Source organism: Sander lucioperca, chromosome 8 (genome assembly GCF_008315115.2).
Source record: "Sander lucioperca isolate FBNREF2018 chromosome 8, SLUC_FBN_1.2, whole genome shotgun sequence".
Lineage (NCBI taxonomy): Eukaryota > Metazoa > Chordata > Actinopteri > Perciformes > Percidae > Sander > Sander lucioperca.
The window spans coordinates 10,314,576-10,334,415 of NC_050180.1; the positions used below are offsets into that span (position 1 = coordinate 10,314,576).

General features: G+C 38.8%; 1 protein-coding gene across 5 annotated transcripts in view; it reads right to left on the reverse strand.

The window, feature by feature from the left end:
• The window catches only part of LOC116037778 (partitioning defective 3 homolog B-like), a 221,015-nt gene that overhangs the window by 143,366 nt on the left and 57,809 nt on the right, over nucleotides 1-19,840 (reverse strand). For all 5 annotated transcript variants that reach the window (XM_036004093.1, XM_036004094.1, XM_036004092.1 and 2 more), the window contains 2 exons: nucleotides 8,743-8,822; nucleotides 235-318 (listed from right to left, as the gene is read on the reverse strand). In XM_036004093.1, coding sequence (XP_035859986.1) covers nucleotides 235-318; nucleotides 8,743-8,822 — 164 coding nt within the window. The remainder of the gene's footprint in view (nucleotides 1-234; nucleotides 319-8,742; nucleotides 8,823-19,840) is intronic.

A 19,840-nucleotide genomic window follows, 5' to 3' on the forward strand; every position in this document is an offset into this window, starting at 1 on the left:
GTGTGTGTGTGTGTGTGTGTGTGTGTGTGTGTGTGTGTGTGTGATATTTCTGCACTGTAGCACCAGGGTCCAAAATTCCTAACAAATGCAGAACAGGATTATGAGAATATAACTACATACTGTAGCTGGTAAGACAAGACGTTGAGGTTAAAGGGAAGAAAAAAGGCCTTATATCTCTATTGTGTGTATGCATTATTGTATGTGTGTGTGTTTGTCTGAATGCACACAACTCACCGTCCACTGAGTGATGAGCTGTAAGGAACCACATGGATTCCCAGGGGACTGTCCTCTCCAAGGAGCTCCACTGTTCTAGTCAGGCTACACAGACATACACAACACCAAAATCCAATCAGTGGGAGAAAAACAAGATATTAGTACACTAAAATGCAATACAGCTACAAGTTCTGTCACAGTAAATGAGGGCAGCTTTGACTTCTGTTCTGTTTGCTTCCAGAGACACTCCGCATAATGATTACCGAGCCAGGGACGAATCTGTGACACAAGCTAACATTTACTGGAAAACACACAATTCAAATGTGAAAACGTCTGATGAATCCTTTCTCATATACCCAGGACATAAAACCTGACGTGGAGACATATTGAGGAAGTGAGAATGGGACCATAACACAGAGGAAGGAAAAAAAAAAAAAGCATGATAACAGAATTGTATGCAAGGTCTCACACGCAAACACATGTGGTGTGCAAACACGTACAGAGACCAGAATAAAAACTTGAGAATGAAAATGTGTCTCCTGGGGAAACATTTTGAAAAAGTGCTATCCTAGATTGACACATCACTTTCCATGGATGCATTCATTGTGCTAAAAATACTTTTTTGTCAAGGACTTAATCCATGTCTGCGAACCAAGCCCTTCGAGAAGGGAATGCCGACACTCTATTCAAAGTCAACAAAACTGCAGACTGCTCTGTCTCTGTGTGTGTGTGTGTGTGTGTGTGTGTGTGTGTGTGTGTGTGTGTGTGTGTGTGTGTGTGTGTGTGTGTGTGTGTGTGTGTGTGTGTGTGTGTGTGTGTGTGCTTACGCTTGTCAAAACTTTTTTGTGCCATTCATCTCTATGGGGTTCTTCCTCTCTTTCAATCTCTCAATGTCTGTGTCTCGTTTGGATTATTCAAGCGTGTGTCTGCTTTACATTCTGTCTGTGTTTTAATGTGTGTGTGTGTTGAAGTCTTTGTTTGTTTGATTAGTTTATCTATCAGAGCACAGCCATTAATCCTCCCCTGACCTTCTCCCTGCGTGTTTTTTTCTAAGTGAATTTGTCTGAACTTAGTTTCGTACTCTTTAGTTCCACACTCCACTCCTCCCTCTCTCTCTCGCTCATTTTGTCTCCCTCTCTCTCTCTAGACCATCCATCCATCTCTAAACTCCCATGGACTGATAGCAGTACAGATGCTGATAAACTCCACATAGAGGGTGGTTGATGATGGAGGGTGGCAACAGGGTAGAGATGCAAAGTGCAAAAACAAGTTATTTCTCTCTCTCTCTCTCTCCACACACACACCCATACATATACAAACACACACACAAAGCTGATGCTGCCTCATAGTTGCTCAGCAAATTTCAGTTAATCCAGACAATAGGAAACAAGGGACTGCAAGAGAAAGGAAAGCCAGGGCAGAGGGAGGACAGATGGATGAGGGAGTATGAAAAGTAAGAAAGAATATGGGGGAGGAAGGTAGGGAGGGAGAGAAAGGGTAGGAAAGTGAGGATGGAGAGAGAAGAGAAAGAGGGAGGTTATTAGTAGAGACGAAAAGAGCAAGGGATGAAAAAATGGCAGTGGATAGGTAAAGAGATCGAGTTTAATGAAAAACTAAAGAGAGCTGAGACTTAAATGTTGTTCCAATTCCATACTACAGTACATACTAAATATAAACATGCTTTAAGTCTATAGACTCAAAACTGTCGGCATGCATACTTCATGCAAAGCTGCTGAAAGCTGCAAATTAAATAAATGTGTAGATTGTGGTGAAAACCTTATTACATTTTCAAGAAAAATACATTTTACATTGTTAGCAGTTTTTTATGTTGATTGCTTGTAAACTATAAAAATGTGTATAGCACATACAGGTAGTATGCAGTATGGATTTGGGACACAGCATAAGAGTCCACAGATACGCAAGCGACTCTGAAGCTGTCCTCTGAGCTAAATGCTAATATCAGCATGCTAACATGCTCAAAATAACCAAGCAGTGAATGTGTATCATGCTATGCAATGTTACCATTTGCCAGTTGGCAGTAAACACAAAGTACTGCTAAGGATAATCTCACTTGTGGCCATGAAATAAAATTTGGACCTGATGGTGATGCAAGAAGAAAGATTGGTCAGTAGGATTCATCTTTTTTCAGATCAAAAATGTCAGTACAAAATGTCATGTCAATCCTTTAAATAGTTGTTTGACTGACTAACACTGACATCCCTAGATTCAAACCACTAGCATGGTTAAAAATAATATGTTGTAAAAAGGGAAAGAAAAGGGAAAAATGGATAGAGAGAGAGAGAGAGAGGTGCACTGCCATGGAGAAAAAGGGAAAAGAAAGGAGAATGTGCGTGAGGTCTGGAAGCAAGATATAGTAAAATTAAGGGAGGAGGAGGCACTGAATTAATTAGACAAGGCTAATGAATAGCATTACTATGAGAGGGAAAATAACAGCCAACCAGCCCTCTATCCTTTCCTGCTGTTGTGCCTCTGATCTCTAACACTCCCACTAATATACACACACACACACACACTTGAGATCCATTTGCGTTTTCTTTTTTATTTTTTGCGTGAAATGTTTGACAGGCTGCATCACTGCAAAAAATGAAGTGGGGGTGAGAGAGAGACAAAATGGGTGAGACTTGAGAAAAGAGAGAGGGAGCACGATGAGAGAACAAGAGCCAAACACACAGAGAGGGAGAGAAGCCTAGAGATGACGAGAGCAGGTGTTCTCTTTATCCACCTGCCACTTCACTGATCCTCGCTCTGAAAGACAGACACACAGAGGAGAAATAACAAAAGAGGAGGATGTGCATTACCAAACCACTCTCTTCCTCTCACTGTATTTCACCCTCTCAACCCTCTTCTTATGTATCATCTCCCTTTCTCTCTCATTTTCTCTCTAGGCTGGTCTTCAAAGTGCAGAGTGCCAGAGATGTACAGGGTAAAGGGAATGCAAACCAGTAAACATGTGCAATACTGCTAAAGTGTATGCAATTTCACAAATAAATTAAAAACACACTCCAAATAATAGCTATTTAATGAATGAATGATTAGTGTATTATACATTGTGTAAAGCATAATGAAACGAATAGAGAAAAGTAACAGTGAACTATCAAAGAAGAGATACTTTAGCTGAAGTTGCTGTATTATGTTTATACTACTGTAAATACAGTATGAATAGAGAAACTTAATATGGTGGGAGAAGTAAAAAAATACAGGAACAAAGGCAGGGAAGAGACACAAGAATAGAGGAAAGAAGAAAGAGATGGATAGATGAATAGATGCAGACCCAAGTATCTTAAAACCGTCACAACAGGGAAGCTCACATTTGATGAAGAGAAGTGTCTGTGCCCTTCCACAGTTTGTCTTGTGCATCCAGTGAAACCTATTCACCTTTTCACCTCCTAGCTTCTAAAACACCTCCGATACAGTGCCTTATTTCACAAAGAAATATAGTATGATGGCAATGCTATTTCAATAACCCAATTCACAGTAAATCTGTTTCCCTGTATAAAAAGCTCATTTTGATTCAAAGGTAATGAGTTTTCCGGTGACCGTGCTGTGTGGTTAAAATTATGATGAGCCATTATTGTTTTTTATAGGTGTAGCTATACACAAGGCGCACGCACGCACACACACACACAAACATGCAGGGAGGACCACAATGTGAGTACAAACATACACAGCAGCAGAAAGTCATATACAGCCACACACACACACACACACACACACACACACACACATACACACACACACACACACACACACACACACACACTCAACGGCAGCATTCCTCTACTCATTTTGGACTTTTTTTTTGCAATTTCAAGGATCGTTTCCCCGGCGACCACAAAAACCATTACATCATTTTTACATTACTCACAGCTGAGATGGTTTGTGTCTGTGAGATTATGTGTACATGAGATGATATGTGCAAAAACAAAAAAAGTTCTTGAGAAAATGAAACAAATGCGTGCGTCCTGAATAATGACCTTTCTATCCACTGCATTGAACTGTATAGTACCCTAAGGTGCGATAAAACTAAGAAAAAAACAATATGTCCGATCCACTTCCATTCAGATGTTCACATTTAGTTATTTTAATCTGAATTTGTTTCTTATCAGTAATTCAGGTGGCAGGGTTGTGTATAGGCCTGCACGATTAATCGTTATAAAATCGCGATCTTGATTCACCCCTGTTCGTGATTTAATTTTTAAATGACTTCGAATTTTTTTTTTTTTCTCCTTCAATTAATTTATTGAAAGCATTTGACATTGACATTAACATGTTTTAATTACGTAAAGACATGTTCAATGAGTTCAGATAGAGCCTGTATCAGGGTCATATTTAGTTCAATGTGTTATATGTCACTGTTTTTGGTAGCCTACTGTCAGGGGCGCCGCCAAGAATTTTGGGCCCCATGCCAAAAAAATCTAATTCGGCCCCCTCTGCGCAGCTGTTGTCCCCACATCTCTAGGACCTAACTGTCCCATCAAAAGCTTTACATAACTCTAATTAAAGGCTTGCAACTGTCTTGCTTCTTGTAGTTCAATACTAGCACTAGCACAATATTTACTGCTGGTGATTTGTACATGCGTGCAAGTCTAGTATGCAGTTCACTATTTGATGCAAGATTAAAAGCAACCATAAAAAATATGCTGAAGGCCATCTTTTACAGTCTCAATGTATTTGTATTGTAAAATTTGACAAAATGGAATATATGTGTGTGTGTGTGTGTGTGTATTATATTTGAAATATATATACTGAATGATGATGGTTTAATAATTTTATATTAGTTTTTACCTATTTTTTGGGGCCCCTGTCAGTCATAGGCCCTTGGAATTGTCCTAACTTTTCCCCCCTATACGGCGCCCCTGCCTACTGTACTTAAATAGCCAGTATGTACTTTATTTTCTTTATTCATTGAAGCCTCTATGTTTACAGGCTTGTGGTGATGTGCAATGTGCTATAGGTGCCAAAAAAAATAAATCTATGTTTGGTACTGCCAATTTGTTTTGTTTTGTCATGGTTCATGTGTGCAATAAACATTACACTTTGTGAGAAAATAATCATGGCAGAGAATCGTGACATCAATTCTAAGCTAAAAAAATCGTGATTCATATTTTTCCCCGAATCGTGCAGGCCTAGTTGTGTGCCACAGTAAATAATTTGATTATGACATAACTCAACAGAAAGGCGCAACAAATTCAGTTAGTGCCTAGACCTTGCATGGAGAGTGTCTGTATGTAGTGTACGATAAAAATGAGTGTATATGAGAGTGAGAGTGTGTGTGTGTGTGTGTGTGTGTGTGCGTGTGTGTGTGTGTGTGTGTGTGTGTGTGTGTGTGTGTGTGTGTGAGAGTGATCTAATCTCTGTCTGTGCTCTGTGGTTGCAGCTGGTTGCTATGGAGAGAGGCTCAAACAGCTAAGGCTGAGGTCAGACATTATTCTCTCCACATGATGCTCTCATGAGCCTCTCGCTCTACATTTCCTCTTTACAGGTTAACTACATATTATTTTGTTTTAGTATCTATGAGTTAACTGGGGATTAAATGCACGCCCATACTGACCTGTTGAGTTCAAAAACAGAGCAATACACTTTCCATTAACAGAGGTCAATGTTGTCAGACACAGCAGCACATTGATCTATGACGTAACAGCCATTTTCTCAAATTTACAACTGACCCATTCACTGCCTTGGTTTCGTATTAGTCATGCTATTGCAACGATTGGCCTTGGTTTGGATGTGTGGGCACCTTGGTTTTGTATGTTTATTAGAGGACAACTCTGTTTCTATTCGCTCTGAGAGAGACCTGAGGACCTGAGAATGTCCTGAGGGGACATTATGTTTTTAGGGTCCCATCACAATTATCATGATTCTTTTCAACAACACAGAACTCACACAATTAAAAATGGTAAACAAATCAGCATTTTATCCATATCATCTTAACCACTTACTGGTGAGTTAAAATATTTTGTTTTAGCAAAATTGCATTACATATTGCAAGGCTACTTCCTCGGGATGTAACGATAAAGAAAATGTTGGGATATCGCAAAAATAAATGTCTTGATACGGTCGTGGGAGTGACGTAATCTACAATGATATTACATGGTTATTGTTTCACTAGTATAGCTGTGTTTTACTATCTCTCCTTGTCTATATCCTTAAAAAATTGTATGGTTTTTGTTTAAACAGCAGAAAGCGCAATCAGAGTAGTTAAGAAGACAGACTCCCGTCATCTAGCGCGTGCAAGCCAAGCAGTGAAACCTGGCATCTTCACAAAGATCGACGAGGAGAAAATGGCAGATGAAAGCTACGCGCTTGACGCAATGAAGAAATTGAAGTTGAGATTGTGGATACCCTATCAACTTTTAAAGCTGATGTGTGCCAGTTAGCCCTCCTCTCTTCCCCTGTCTGTGTTTACGGTCTCAACCCAGCCTGTGAGCACTTCTGGGCGGCGGAGCCATGTTGGTGCAGGTTGTGGTACTCGTCACGGAATCGACCGCATTTTGTTCTCAGACAAAGGGGACTCTGTATTTTATTTGAAGACCACAACTGCGGGGATAGCACTTAACTGCCTGTGCGTTCGCTAATTTATTTGCATTTTTACATCAACGCTAATTTCAGCTCTGAGACACACGCTCTCTCACTTGGGTGAGAGAGATACAGCTGTGATAGCAGATGTGGAGATCGCTTCTATGAAAAAAATACATATAGTCTGCATTGCCTGGACATAAGCAAAAAGCATGTTACTTTAATTTTGAGTTTAAATGCACAGTGGCTGTTACATTTCTCACTTTTTACTTAGTCCAAATAAAACTAGTGCTTGTGTGTTTTGAGTCTGGTGAGCTCCTCTCTCTCTGGCTTGCTCATCCATCAATCTTTCCCACACTGGGTTTTTTTAAGAGACTTTGAGCAAGTGTGTTTACACAGAACTTGAGTTTTTTCAATAATGAATCAATATTGTACATTTCCATTCTGTTAATGTCTTTTCATTTATTAGTGTCACAGTTAAGGGAGGGTAGTAGTGTGTTCAGCTAGTGGCGAGTAAATTGCCTTTGCTGTTTTGTTAAAGTTGTTAAAGTGTACATTTGGTCCACCAAAAATGAACTTTGGCCAACAAATTTAGGGGCAGGGGGCCAGTGCTTAAAAATATAAATATCCCTGCCATCTTCAATCATTAAATGACAAAGGAAATGTATGCCTTTTTGGCACATGCTTAGATCATGGCTGGCTACTTTTTAAATTTCATTTTATTAAACAAGGAAAGCAGAAGCACTTTAAGTTAAAAAGGAAAAAGAAATTGTATAAGAATAAAAAATGCTGTACACATCAGATCATTTTATACAAGGACATATTTTCAAATCGTCATTTATCTTTGTTTTTAATATCGTGATAAATATCGTGGACATTTTATCGTAATATCATCATACTGTGAGTTTTTGGTATTGTTACATTCTACTACTTCCTGGTTCAACCTCCATATTTAGGTCAGTTGCATAAACATGCAATGCGTGATTGTGGTAAACATTTTGTGTACAAGAGAAAAAGAACAATAGAGTGGAAAAATTGGATTTCCTCAAGGGGATTAATAAAGTAGTCTTAATTTGGTTCAGAAAATATGCCTCCATTTAATTGCATTATTCTCAGGCTAAAACTGACAGAATGAAATGATTACTTTTTATGAAATATAACATTAGGCTATAATATTAAGTCAAAGAAAAACACTACACAGCAAAGGCCACATATTAAGGAAATGGTGTATCATGTTATGCATTATGAGATTTGAGGCTAAATGCTGGAGGACGCTAAAATGGAAAAAGGAATATTAATGGTTTGGTACTAGTCATCCGTCTGAATATCGGAGAAAAGATTCATAGGAACCTTGTATATTGTTCTACATGTTTGTTACATGTATGGTAAAACTATATCCTCACTCTGTGTATGTTAGCCTACCCCAACACACTGGCAAAATAAGCACACCCACATATGCTCACAAGGCCCACAGGAGACATAGGGCATTCTGCACCCCTACCACTTCATTAAGCAGCCCTCATTAGTGTTTGCATGTGTTTTCTGCATTCAGTTATGTCTGCCTGTAAAAAGAAAAAAAAGCCACTGCATATTGCATTGACTATATGTGTATGGCAGTCTACGTGCTTGTGCATGTGTGCTTGTGCATGTGCGCGTGTGTGTGTGTGTGTGTGTGTGTGTGTGTGTGTGTGTGTGTGTGTGTGTGTGTGTGTGTGTGTGTGTGTGTGTGTGTGTGCGTGCGTGCGTGACATCCTGTTTTTGCAGTCTTTTGTAGTGTGATAATGATGGGACTTCTTTAAACTAACTATATTTGTAAGGGCCTTGATCTAGATTAGGATACAGCTTTAATGAAGGGAAAGTAGGACACAAACACTCACATGAACATCAATAAACATGAATGTAGATAAACAAGCAAGTGCAAAAGCTATCCTCACAATTACAGTACACATCATAAATAGGTGGACTGCAGTACAGAGTTACAAACACACTGACCTGCCATTGAAGGTGTGTTTGCCTTGAGGTCGGTCTACCCCTGCTGGCCTCTCCACAGCGGCTGCAGCAGGACTGGCTGTCTGCAGAGAAAACACACAGACTGTTAGTCAGTCAGACAGACAATAAAAAGAACAGAACCAGCTTCAACAGCACATATAATCTGCCCCTATAGTGCAAGCTATAAGGGCTGGAAAAAAAGAAGAAAGCGAGATAACGTAAATGTTGAAAGACATTCGGATGGATGAACTAATAAATCTCTTAAATAAACCTAAAGCTGTAAATTAGTGACTAATGCAAGGAATGGCTCTGCCCGACTCGACCGATTGTTTTTGGTACCAGTACTTTTCTCTTTTCGTTTTTGGCAGGATTCTCAGCTGTAGTGTATGGACTGACCTGGACACATTCAAAACACTAATCAAAACACACCTCTTCAGATAAGCTTTCCACATACAATGGTCTTACATTTCTCACCTGATAGTTATTGTTTTAATTGCTTTTAATATGCTTGTTTTATGTGTTGGTTTTATTGCTTATCTGTTTTTAATGTGCTGCATGTGCTGGTTTTACTGTAAAGTGTATTTGAGTACCATGTAAAGTGCTATATAAATAAAATGTATTATTATTATTATTATTATTATTATTATTAGTGTACGGTGTAAAATCTGGGTCAAGTGGAGAAAAAAAATTAGGGTCGCTATTGACAGTAGCTTGGCTATTTAAAAATGGCAGATTTGTGCAGGATGCCCTGTGTCGCAATAGTGAGGAATCTCTCTGACCAATCAGTGGTCTGTAGTGTTTTAACGCCACCTTTTAGTATTGGCTCAGCTCCCATCAGGTACCAGGTACTACCAACAACTTTAACATGTAATGGAAAAACGGCATAAGAGGCATTAGGAACTTCCCATTTATTTTGGCTTTTAATGCACTACACCCAATACGAACGTCTGAGCTCAACAACGTGTTGCAATTTGAAAGACAGGGGAAAACATAAAGGGAATGAATTGAATTGATGAGTGAAGTGATGAGTGAAGGAGCTACTAAATTGATGGATGGATGATGTACAAATAGCAATTAATATGTGAAGGCAAGAAGAAAGTGTTGCCAAGCAGTAATAAATAACACTGTCAATAGGCATAGCAACTGAGATGAAGAGAGAGAGAGGTGTGAGAAAAAAAGAGTGTATATGTGAGCCAAGGGAGCCGTAATAATTACTTAATACAGTGACATAGGGCTTGCATGAAGTGTGTGTATGTGTGTATGAGAGGTGAGCTCCATAGGGACAAGGTTATATGCCCAACGGTATAGCAATGATGAATCATCTAATACTCAACATGTGACCGTGTCTGCGGGTACACGTTCTTGTGTGAATGGCAGCGTACATGAGCTTTTGCAACAACGTATCACTGCTGCATATGTTTGGGAGTTCACGGAGATAACACTGTATCATGAATATCTGTGCAGTTTAATACAATCAGACAAAACAGAATTGCACCTCTGTAAAGCACATAACACTTTTGGACAATTAGCTTATGTTTTTCAGTTTTTAGACACTGTGAAGGAGAAGTATTGATTGAATTGGTCAATAGGGACCCACAGTCCTGATGTCACCTAAAGGCCAGCTGTTTCTCTACTCAAAGCAAAATCATTGAGGGGTGCTTATATCTTTTTGAAAACGTAAAGCGTGTTCCTGGACTTAACTATCCATAATCTAAGCTAAAAAAGAATTTTAACTAACTTGCAATTAGAATATAAACCATTCATGACTTCAAAGTTAAAAAACAATTACATTGTTAGCAAACAAAAACTGCAGCTCCATTGAACCATTACCGGCACGTAGCACAAATGATTAAAAATATGCCATTTGGCCCTCTCTTTCCTGCTAAGGTCACAGCCATGTCAGGATTAGCCGCGGCCACTCGACTTGCTGGTGTCGTACAGTTTTGGGCTTGGCAGCTAAGTACAGAAATATTAGGTAAACAACAAATTTGCTATTGATGTATATGATGCTGTATGTATATTTTACTCAAACCAAAATCATATGCATTAGGATTGCAACATCAATAATGTATACACATGCATTTTTTAGTTGAAATAAATTGTGCATTTTTTTGTTGAAATAAATTGTACATTAAGAGTTTCTTGGCTGTGTTTTAAAAGTGTTGATAAAAGAGCTAAATAATAAAATACTAGGGGTGGTACGGTTCACAAAACCCACGGTTCGGTTCGTATCACGGTTTTAGGGTCATGGTTTTCGGTTCTGTACGGTTCTTGTTATTTTTTTTCTTTTAATCTTTAACACTCCAGAAATTTACTTCAGCATATGATATATAGCTTAATTATCCACAATGTAGGATACAGTATTAAATAATTATATAGTTATATCATGTAATCATGCACAAATTGGGACATTATTGGGACCATTTCTGAGGAAAGCTAGGTGAGATTTTGAAGCAAGAGGGAAGACTGATGATTTCAACATGCTTTTCATTTATTTGGCAAAAAAAGGAGAATGTGTATTGCCATCTACAGGAACTTATGTGCCTTTTTAGCACATGAAGATTGAAATATTACAGAATGTCAATTGAAATAACTTGCATTTATCAAACTGCCAACTTCAGTGTAGCTCTTACAAAAATGTATCCTTTAAAAGAAAAAGAGAGGAACTCTTAAAGCTCTGTCTTTTGAATAAGTCAGAAAACGTTAAACATAAAAACAGTTTACATTGTTAGTTAATTTCCTATCCTGGCCTGGGCTGGGACACAGTCATACGGTTTGATAAAGTACTTATTGGACTTATCATTGCACTTACAATAACGAGTGTAGCTGTCAGGTCATCCTGTATACATCTCATCTCCGTTTTTTCCTGCATCCACCGTGTGTGTTTGTGTGTGTGCGCGCGTCAGTCGCGGGGAGAACTGAGCAGCCCCGCCCGCTGCAGAGACCCGACAGGATCTAAACTGCAGCCGCTTCAGCGACTTTAGAGTGAAAAAAACGTTACAGTACATTGATGTTAAAATGTATACAGGTTGGCAGGGCGGTCTGAAATGTTTTGGACGGTCTTCAGCTGTATGTTTTGTTGGTAACTTGTCCACACCTCTTCTTTCGCACAAAAGGGAAACACACTGAGGTCACATACGGGCACCTGACGGGCACGAGGCTACATTGCGGATGCGTCGAACCGTGCGGCACACACACGCTGCGAACCGAGACAAGTGGACCGAGCGGTTCGGATGTTTTTTTATGAACCGTACCACCCTTATAAAATACCCTTGTTTCTGAAATCAGACATTATAACTGTGATTTCAATTTATTTTATTTCTAAATTTAAATTGTACTTTGAAATTGCCTCCAATCGTGAATTGCATCTAAATTAATTGAACTCTTCTTGATCATTGTATCAGAATATCTGGCAAAATAATCACAATTACCATTCAGTCCTAATCTGCATATGTGTCTGCATGTTCATATGTGGATATCTGAGTTTAGGCGTGCACTCTGAGTGCATGTGTTTGTGTGAGCATATGCCGACAAATACACACAGGTCAATAAGGCTCAATGTTAGTGGTAGGCACTAATGGACTCTTAACATGACCTTTCACCTTCGACCTCTCACCCTATTGCCATATGACATACACCACCTTTCAGAGAAGGGGAGAGGGAAGCAAAGAGAGAGAGAGATGAGAGCCAGACAGATGAGTAATGAAGAGAGAAAATGTCAGAGAGTTGAAGAGATTTACGCTGGGTCTAGAAAACAACAGCTGAAGATGTGAAAAAAGGAATCAGAGACAGTGGCTGATGAGAAGACTTGGATGAAGGTGAGATGAGACTCAACAGTGAATGACAGACTGCAGAAACTGTAACCATATGTTTGGGGTTTGGTGGCTTGGAAATCAATTAGTCTGGCCTAGCTGCAGATGCTGTCATGTGAGCTTAATTACTAACAGGATGACAGGTAACATTAATTATCCTAACCTCTTTGTCATAACAACAACCACTCATACATTAATTGCAAAGTCTTTGGTGCTTAATTGTATGTCTCATTTAATAACTGCACGTTCTCTCTCTCTCTCTCTCTCTCTCTCAGTGACATTAATTAAGAAGGCCAGCAATGTATGTTACTTATCAAAGGGTAATTTAGAACAAGTAAATGACTGAACAAATGAATGTGTCTCATTATTCATGTTAACTTAAATAAAGCAAAAAAGTGGCTTGTTCTTTATTGTTTTTGCTTGACTTTCTCTAAGTTTCTTATTTAATTATATTATATTATTTATCTCTAACTAGTCATCTCAACTTCTAGCAATAAAACACATCGGACAAGCAGCCAATACCACAATAATGGCTATTTTAATGAATAAGCAAAATTACATAATACTAACAATATCTTGGCGATAGGTAATGTATGAGTAACAAAATATGATTATCTTTCAATGTTGATCAGCACTGCCAGTCAATCATGGCTTTCAGCAATTAATAATTGTACTGCATCAAAATGTAAAGTACCACAAACAGCCCCATAAAGAAAGATTATTTTAGACACGAGAAGCTCAGTAGAAATAATGATTTAAAAAGACCTGATGCAGGTAGAAAAAATAAATACATTAGTCTGCCGACCTTGGACAGCTCAATCGATATTTGTGAGCATTAGCGGCCCTCCAAAAACTGGAGGATAGAAAAGCTGAATTTCCATTTTAACTCAATGACAGATAATCCTACCTTGAATAACTATGCTTATAATAAATGGGCGGCAAGCATTTAGTCTTCTCAGTCCAATCTAATAATTGCTAAAAGCGGATTTTAAAAAAAAGTGAACTATTAGTGATATTACTAATTACTGAATAACCAATCAAGCTAAGTGTTCCCTGAAAATGCTCCCAGAGTGAGTATGATAAATTAATAGTAATGCATGCTGGAATGTGTGTGTGTGTGTGTGTGTGTGTGTGTGTGTGTGTGTGTGTGTGTGTGTGTGTGTGTGTGTGTGTGTGTGTGTGTGTGTGTGTGTGTGTGTGTGTGTGTGTGTGTGTGTGTGTGATAAAACTAAGGCAATCTATCTTAAAATATCTCTTTGGGGATGGCTGATGAATTGAAGTGAAAGTTTTGATAAATAACATAAATAACAACATCAGAGGGCCAGAGGTCTGAGCAGGGAAATAAACAAAGAATATTGAGAATGTAAGATAACACTGATTTGAAGTTAATTTGTTAATAATAACAATGGCTAAAACTCTCAACTTATTTACAGAACTCATTTATTTGACAACAAATGACACACTGACAATGAGTCATGTTTTTATATTTTGCTTTTTGGTCAAATGATGATCATATCATAAGCACGACATCTACTTCCTTCAAGCATCATTAGTACGACTCGGTGAAAACAGCAAGTTCCTGTTAAGTTACTGCATTGTTACCTGTCAGATTCAGGAATATGAGTTCCGTTCTCTAATTGTACACACTAGTGCAGTGCCCGTTCAAAATATGACTGTTTGGAACCGGCTGATTGCTTGGCCTGTGGTATTGCTGCCTGTAGCTTTCTCTAGAACATTGCACCCCAAAATAACTTACAGAAAGCCCCCACAGTACTTATTTTGCAACCCCACTGTATACTAATGACTTACTGTGTACTTCTTCGGAGGAAAACATTGTACTACTACCTGACAGACAATGTTACTGGTTACGTTGCAGATTCAGATTTTACCTACAAAATATCATAATTTAAATGTGGAGTAATCACAGACATTTGCCTCATGGACTCATGGCGGTGCGCAATGCGCCACCCATTCGGCCCGTTATGAGAGCCAATCAGAAAAATTCTGCGTTAATCAACCACTAAAACCAAACCGAGTACAGAGACGGACTCAGCTGGTTCCAGAATGTGAGTGTGTCTGTGTGTGGGTGTGTCGGTGTGTATGCTTGAGAAAGAGAGAGGGGGCAAGAAAACATTGAAGGCAATGAAAATTAAGAAAGTTTTTGTTTTAACTACATTTTAGTGTTGTCTTTTATGTCAACCATATTATTTAATGATGGCGGTGCTGTCAAAAAAAAAAAAGCTTTTCTATTGACTTTCCCCTGAGCAAAATGCCCAGAGAAAATTTAAGCTTGGCTTTTATTGTGAAGGGTTAACACAGAAAGGCCATTGTTGGCAGGGATGGCAGCGTTTTTTCCCCTCAATCTTTATTTTTATTTTATTGTGTGGTCGATGAGTTTTATGCACAGTTAATTAATATACAATATCCAACACTCTCTAAACTGCTCCAAATTCCAAACCCCAAGTTCATTGGGTACACAGGAAGCCAAGTGTGAAGTAGATTGGATGAATGATATTTCAAAGACAGACACACGCACGCACACGCACACGCACACACACACACACACACACACACACACACACACACACACTCTCTCTTAAACACACACACACACACACACACACACACAGACACACACAGGTGTAGCATTATAAATAAGTGCTGTACTGCCTTATTATCCCCAGTAGTATTCTGAAGAACAAATACTCCCAGCCTGATTAACACATTGTTATTAACCTGCAAGCCTGTGTGTGTGTGCGCATGCTTGCGCGCGCGTGTGTGTGTGTGTGTGTGTGTGTGTGTGTGTGTGTGTGTGTGTGTGTGTGTGTGTGTGTGTGTGTGTGTGTGTGTGTGTGTGTGTGTGTGTGTGTGTGTGTGTGTGTGTGTGTGTGTGTGAGAGAAAGTGAGACAGGGAAAGACTGAGTGATTTTGTGGCTTGCTGTACTCATTTGTGCCTGGCATTTAGAACGGAGGAGCTGCACCAGTAAATCTTTCTGGATTGAAATTAAATAAAGAGAGGGGACAGAGAGTAGTAGAAGAGACAGAGGGAGAAGAAGGACAGAGAATTACTGCAAGAAGAGTACTTTCTTCCCCTCATCGCTCTCACCAAAAGGCCAAGTGACAATTTGAACAATTACCCGGAGCCATTACCTCCATCTGAACCTGGCTGGTTGAGAAGAGACAGACCTATGAGCAAGTGACTGGAGTGTGAGTGTGTGTGAGTGAGAAAGGAGACAAAATAAAGGCAGCGACAGCGACTTAGAAAATGATGTATGAGGAAAAGGAGAGAGAAAAACAGAAAGAAAAATGCCTTTATTGACAGTAGTCACAGTGTCATTTACCACTTCAACACACACGTGGTAGTTATTGCAGCAGCAAGTTTAAGAAAATCAGATGGAGGAAAGCACTGAGGAGTGTCGAGCAGACAGAAAGATGAGAGGGAAAAACAGTAGAGAGAGGTGTTTGATACTTACTGCATGTTGTAATGACTGGACTGATGTCTCACTGGATATAATATAATAGAATCACTCAATGGCAGTATTAACATGACAGTGAACTTCTGCGTAATATAAAAAAATAAATTCATTTCTATATACAATTATTGGTCCAAGTTCACAGAATTAGGATGGTAAGCCTACATTTATAAAATTGGTCCAAGTAATAAATAAAAAAAAAAAAAAAAAAAAAGTGGACGTCTGAGTAGGAACAATCTGATTGCTGTCAGCCTTGAGATCTCTCTTCAGTACCAGATTTAAACAAAATATTACTGTCTGATGTGCTCTTTCAGCTATTGCTTTACGAAGCACAAACATCAGAATAGGCCAATCACAGCAAAGACCGCAAACAAGTCCATAAGAAGTTTCTAAAGTTATAGGGACTAGAATTACATTTGTTAACACTCCACTATCAACATATCTAACATTACATGGGAGATCGGGATAACAGCTTGCTAAAACGTTTTGATGACTGAGCTGATTGTAACTACACAAGCTGTAATCGTATGTGTAAAATGAGACAGAAGGGAAACCGAAGGAGCTAGAACGAACTAATAAAGCGAGCCTGAGTCCACAGCTGGTGTGGTTGAGGTCACGTATATGCATGCCATCATGCAGGCGCTCCGACATATAAAACACCACAGTCTGGAAAGACCTACTGTGTAATTGACACCAAGTAATATTTCATATTGACTGCAACGGGAGTGATAGTGTGCAGTGAAAACAGAGCTAAAACGTAAGGAGTGGAAGGTGGGCTCAGAACAACATGATCTACATTCCTAAGCTTTGGATTACATTTTCACCAGATGAATAAAAGTAAATAGATTAGTGTTGCCAGTTTGTATTTATTAGGGACAAGTGCATCCAGGTTTGAATTTCTGCTGTTTATTGTCACTGTGGGTTGCAAATCAGAACAGATTTAGGTATTTTTCAGATGGATCATCATAAGACAAGTTTTATGTTTTAAACTCAGCCAGTGTGGTTGGGTTAAATAGATCAAATAGTTATGAAGAGAATACACCGAGCTAGGGCTGGGCAATATATCGATATTATATCGATATGGATATATGAGGCTAGATATCCTGTTAAACTTTGGATAGGGTAATATCGTTATATGACACAAGTGTTGTCTTATTCCTGGTTTTAAAGGCTATATTAAAATAAGTGATGTCATTTTCTTACCATACTGTTGTAGCTATTCTATTATTTGCTTTTACCCACTTAGTCATTATATCCACATTACTGATGATTATTTATCTATAATCTCATTGTGTAAATATTTTGTGAAAGCACCAATTGTTAACCCTACAATATCGGCGCAATATCGACATCGATGTATTTGGTCCAAAATATCGTGATTTTTGATTTCCTCCATATCGCCCAGCTCAACACCCAGCATTTTGTTGTTAAACGTTGTGGCAAATATACCTGATGTATAATCACAAACTTGATAAGTCACTAGAAGTGTTATTAATACACAGTGGACTTCTATCTCCGTTCCTCCTGATGCTGCCCTTACATCTTCCTCAAAAACAGCATTTTCTACTGTACTACCACCACTACTTCTTCAGCCTCAGCCAGGTTCAGCATGGAGACTGGCCCCCTCTGAGAACCAATCACATTCCCCCAAAAGAACTGTACTTTGCAAACAGGTTGTTCCACAGGGAATACAGCGTGGATAAAAAGAAAAGGATGTTTGTCCAGTGAGAATCTCAAGGGAAGAGAGCTCACCACTCAGGAGTCCAATCAGGCATGAAGTTCCTTTAACCAGTGACCATGAGGGATTAGCTGTGTCCAACCGACTACAGGGAAAATGAAACTGTAGCACTATCATAACAAGTAATCAACACTTCATCTCTCTCAACTGGCACACTGTTGCATTATAATATTAATTAAGATGTTCTTGTAAGTCAATGTGTGTCTGTGTGTAGTGTGACTGAATTTGTGAAAACATGTGTATTAGCATAAAATAAGGATAATAATAAGAAGAAGAAGCATCAACTCAGAAAAGCTGGCATACTAATTGGTGGGAAAGGTCAGGTAAAGGAGGAGGAATTGGAGAGTATTTGGTGTTTTCTTTTCACAGAGTGGACAAAAAAAACATTTGGGAATGATAATTATGTAATATACAGATCTCCTACCTCCTATAAGATATCCAAAAGTAGAACACAGAAGAACTGAGGAAGGAATAGAAGAAAAATGAGTGCATAGACAGAGGGATGTATGGCAAAGGGCAGAAACAGAGTGGATATGGAGTGAAGCCACTGGTTCCACAGAGGAAATAGGAGATGCTGGAAAAAAAAACATTTATTATCTTCAGAGGAGAAAGAATGGATAACATGGATCAAGGGTTAACCATCAGACCCTAAGGTCAAAGTTACAAAGCAGATGTGGAGGCTGGAGAGAATGGAAGAGGATTATTAGAGAGTGAATTATCTTGATAGAAGCAGCAGAAGAAAAAAGAAGAGTGGGGGAAGGAAATTAGGACACAGTTACAAAAAGAGAAAAAAAAGCATGAGATATGATTAAAATTAAAGGTTTGTAGTTCACTAGTAGCTAATTTTGCATTTGCTTTAGTTTGAAGCCAAAGGAAGGGGGGGGGGGGGGGATCAGAGGTGAAAAAGGTGAAAGGAGCAAACGTTTGCCCTCTGCCCTTTTGAGAAAGGGAGAGAAAGGATGAAAAGAGGGGGGAAAAAACTGAGAAAGTCATCTGTCTTTGTTAGAGGAGTTTGATGTGACAAAGCATGTCTGGATTAGAAAGAACATGAAGACACCACAGGCACCGCTAACCCCCGACCTTTAAACACATATACCCATTACACACAGAAACACACTGCTGGCATATGTCAGAATTCCACATGAAAAAAAAAAAGAAGAAAAAAAATTACTTCCTGCTTGTTTTGTCCATACTTGTACTGATATTTCATTCAATTTTAACCTGGTTGGTTAAGATAAAATTGGTCTATTTGCATTTTTATATTTTGTAGCATGAACTATATATATAATAAAAGAAAGCAGTATGACCTTTGTTTATTCCAACAGGAGATACATTTGTAGGTAGTAAAACATGAAGTATAAAAGACAATATCAACAATTAGCCATGCTCTGAGCATTACCAGCAGTGGCGTCCTGGGAAACCTACTAGATGAAAGGACATGGGATCATTAAAATCAGTGTTTATCCCCTTGGGAGTATTAATGTGCTTAGCAGTTTTCATGGCGATCCGCGTATTAGATTATGATAGAACAGAGAAGAGCTCATAGAGTCCATGAGGATTCATCATACTAAATTAATATCTTACAAAAGCTGATGAACCTATTAAAACACTAAAAAGCTGACTATAAGACTTAATGAAATCAATTTCACAGATTGCCTTTTACACTTCTTAAATCTGATTGCTAATGAAAAGTCAATATACTGGGTTGTATTAAAGTAAACCAATACATTTCTAAACAAATACATGATGATCCGTTTGCAATGCTAAGCAACTGAAACTAGTAGATGGTGTTGTCTATGCTTGCAATTAATGAGACATGTTTCTCACATTTAGTCTCTTGTTGAGACTAGCGAGGATAGTGATGAGAAGATCGGTTCTTCTAAGTGACCCGGTCCCTTGGGTTCACCTGCCACTAGCGAACCGACTCCGACACCTATAACTCGTTCCTCTTTAAGAGTCGTTGGAAAGGAAAAAATTGCTTTTGAATCTAACATCACTACTAGACTTAACTAAAGTTTATGGGATGTCCTGCATAAGGGTTTACTCTCTGGGGGAAAAATGTGCTCAATAAAATTAAT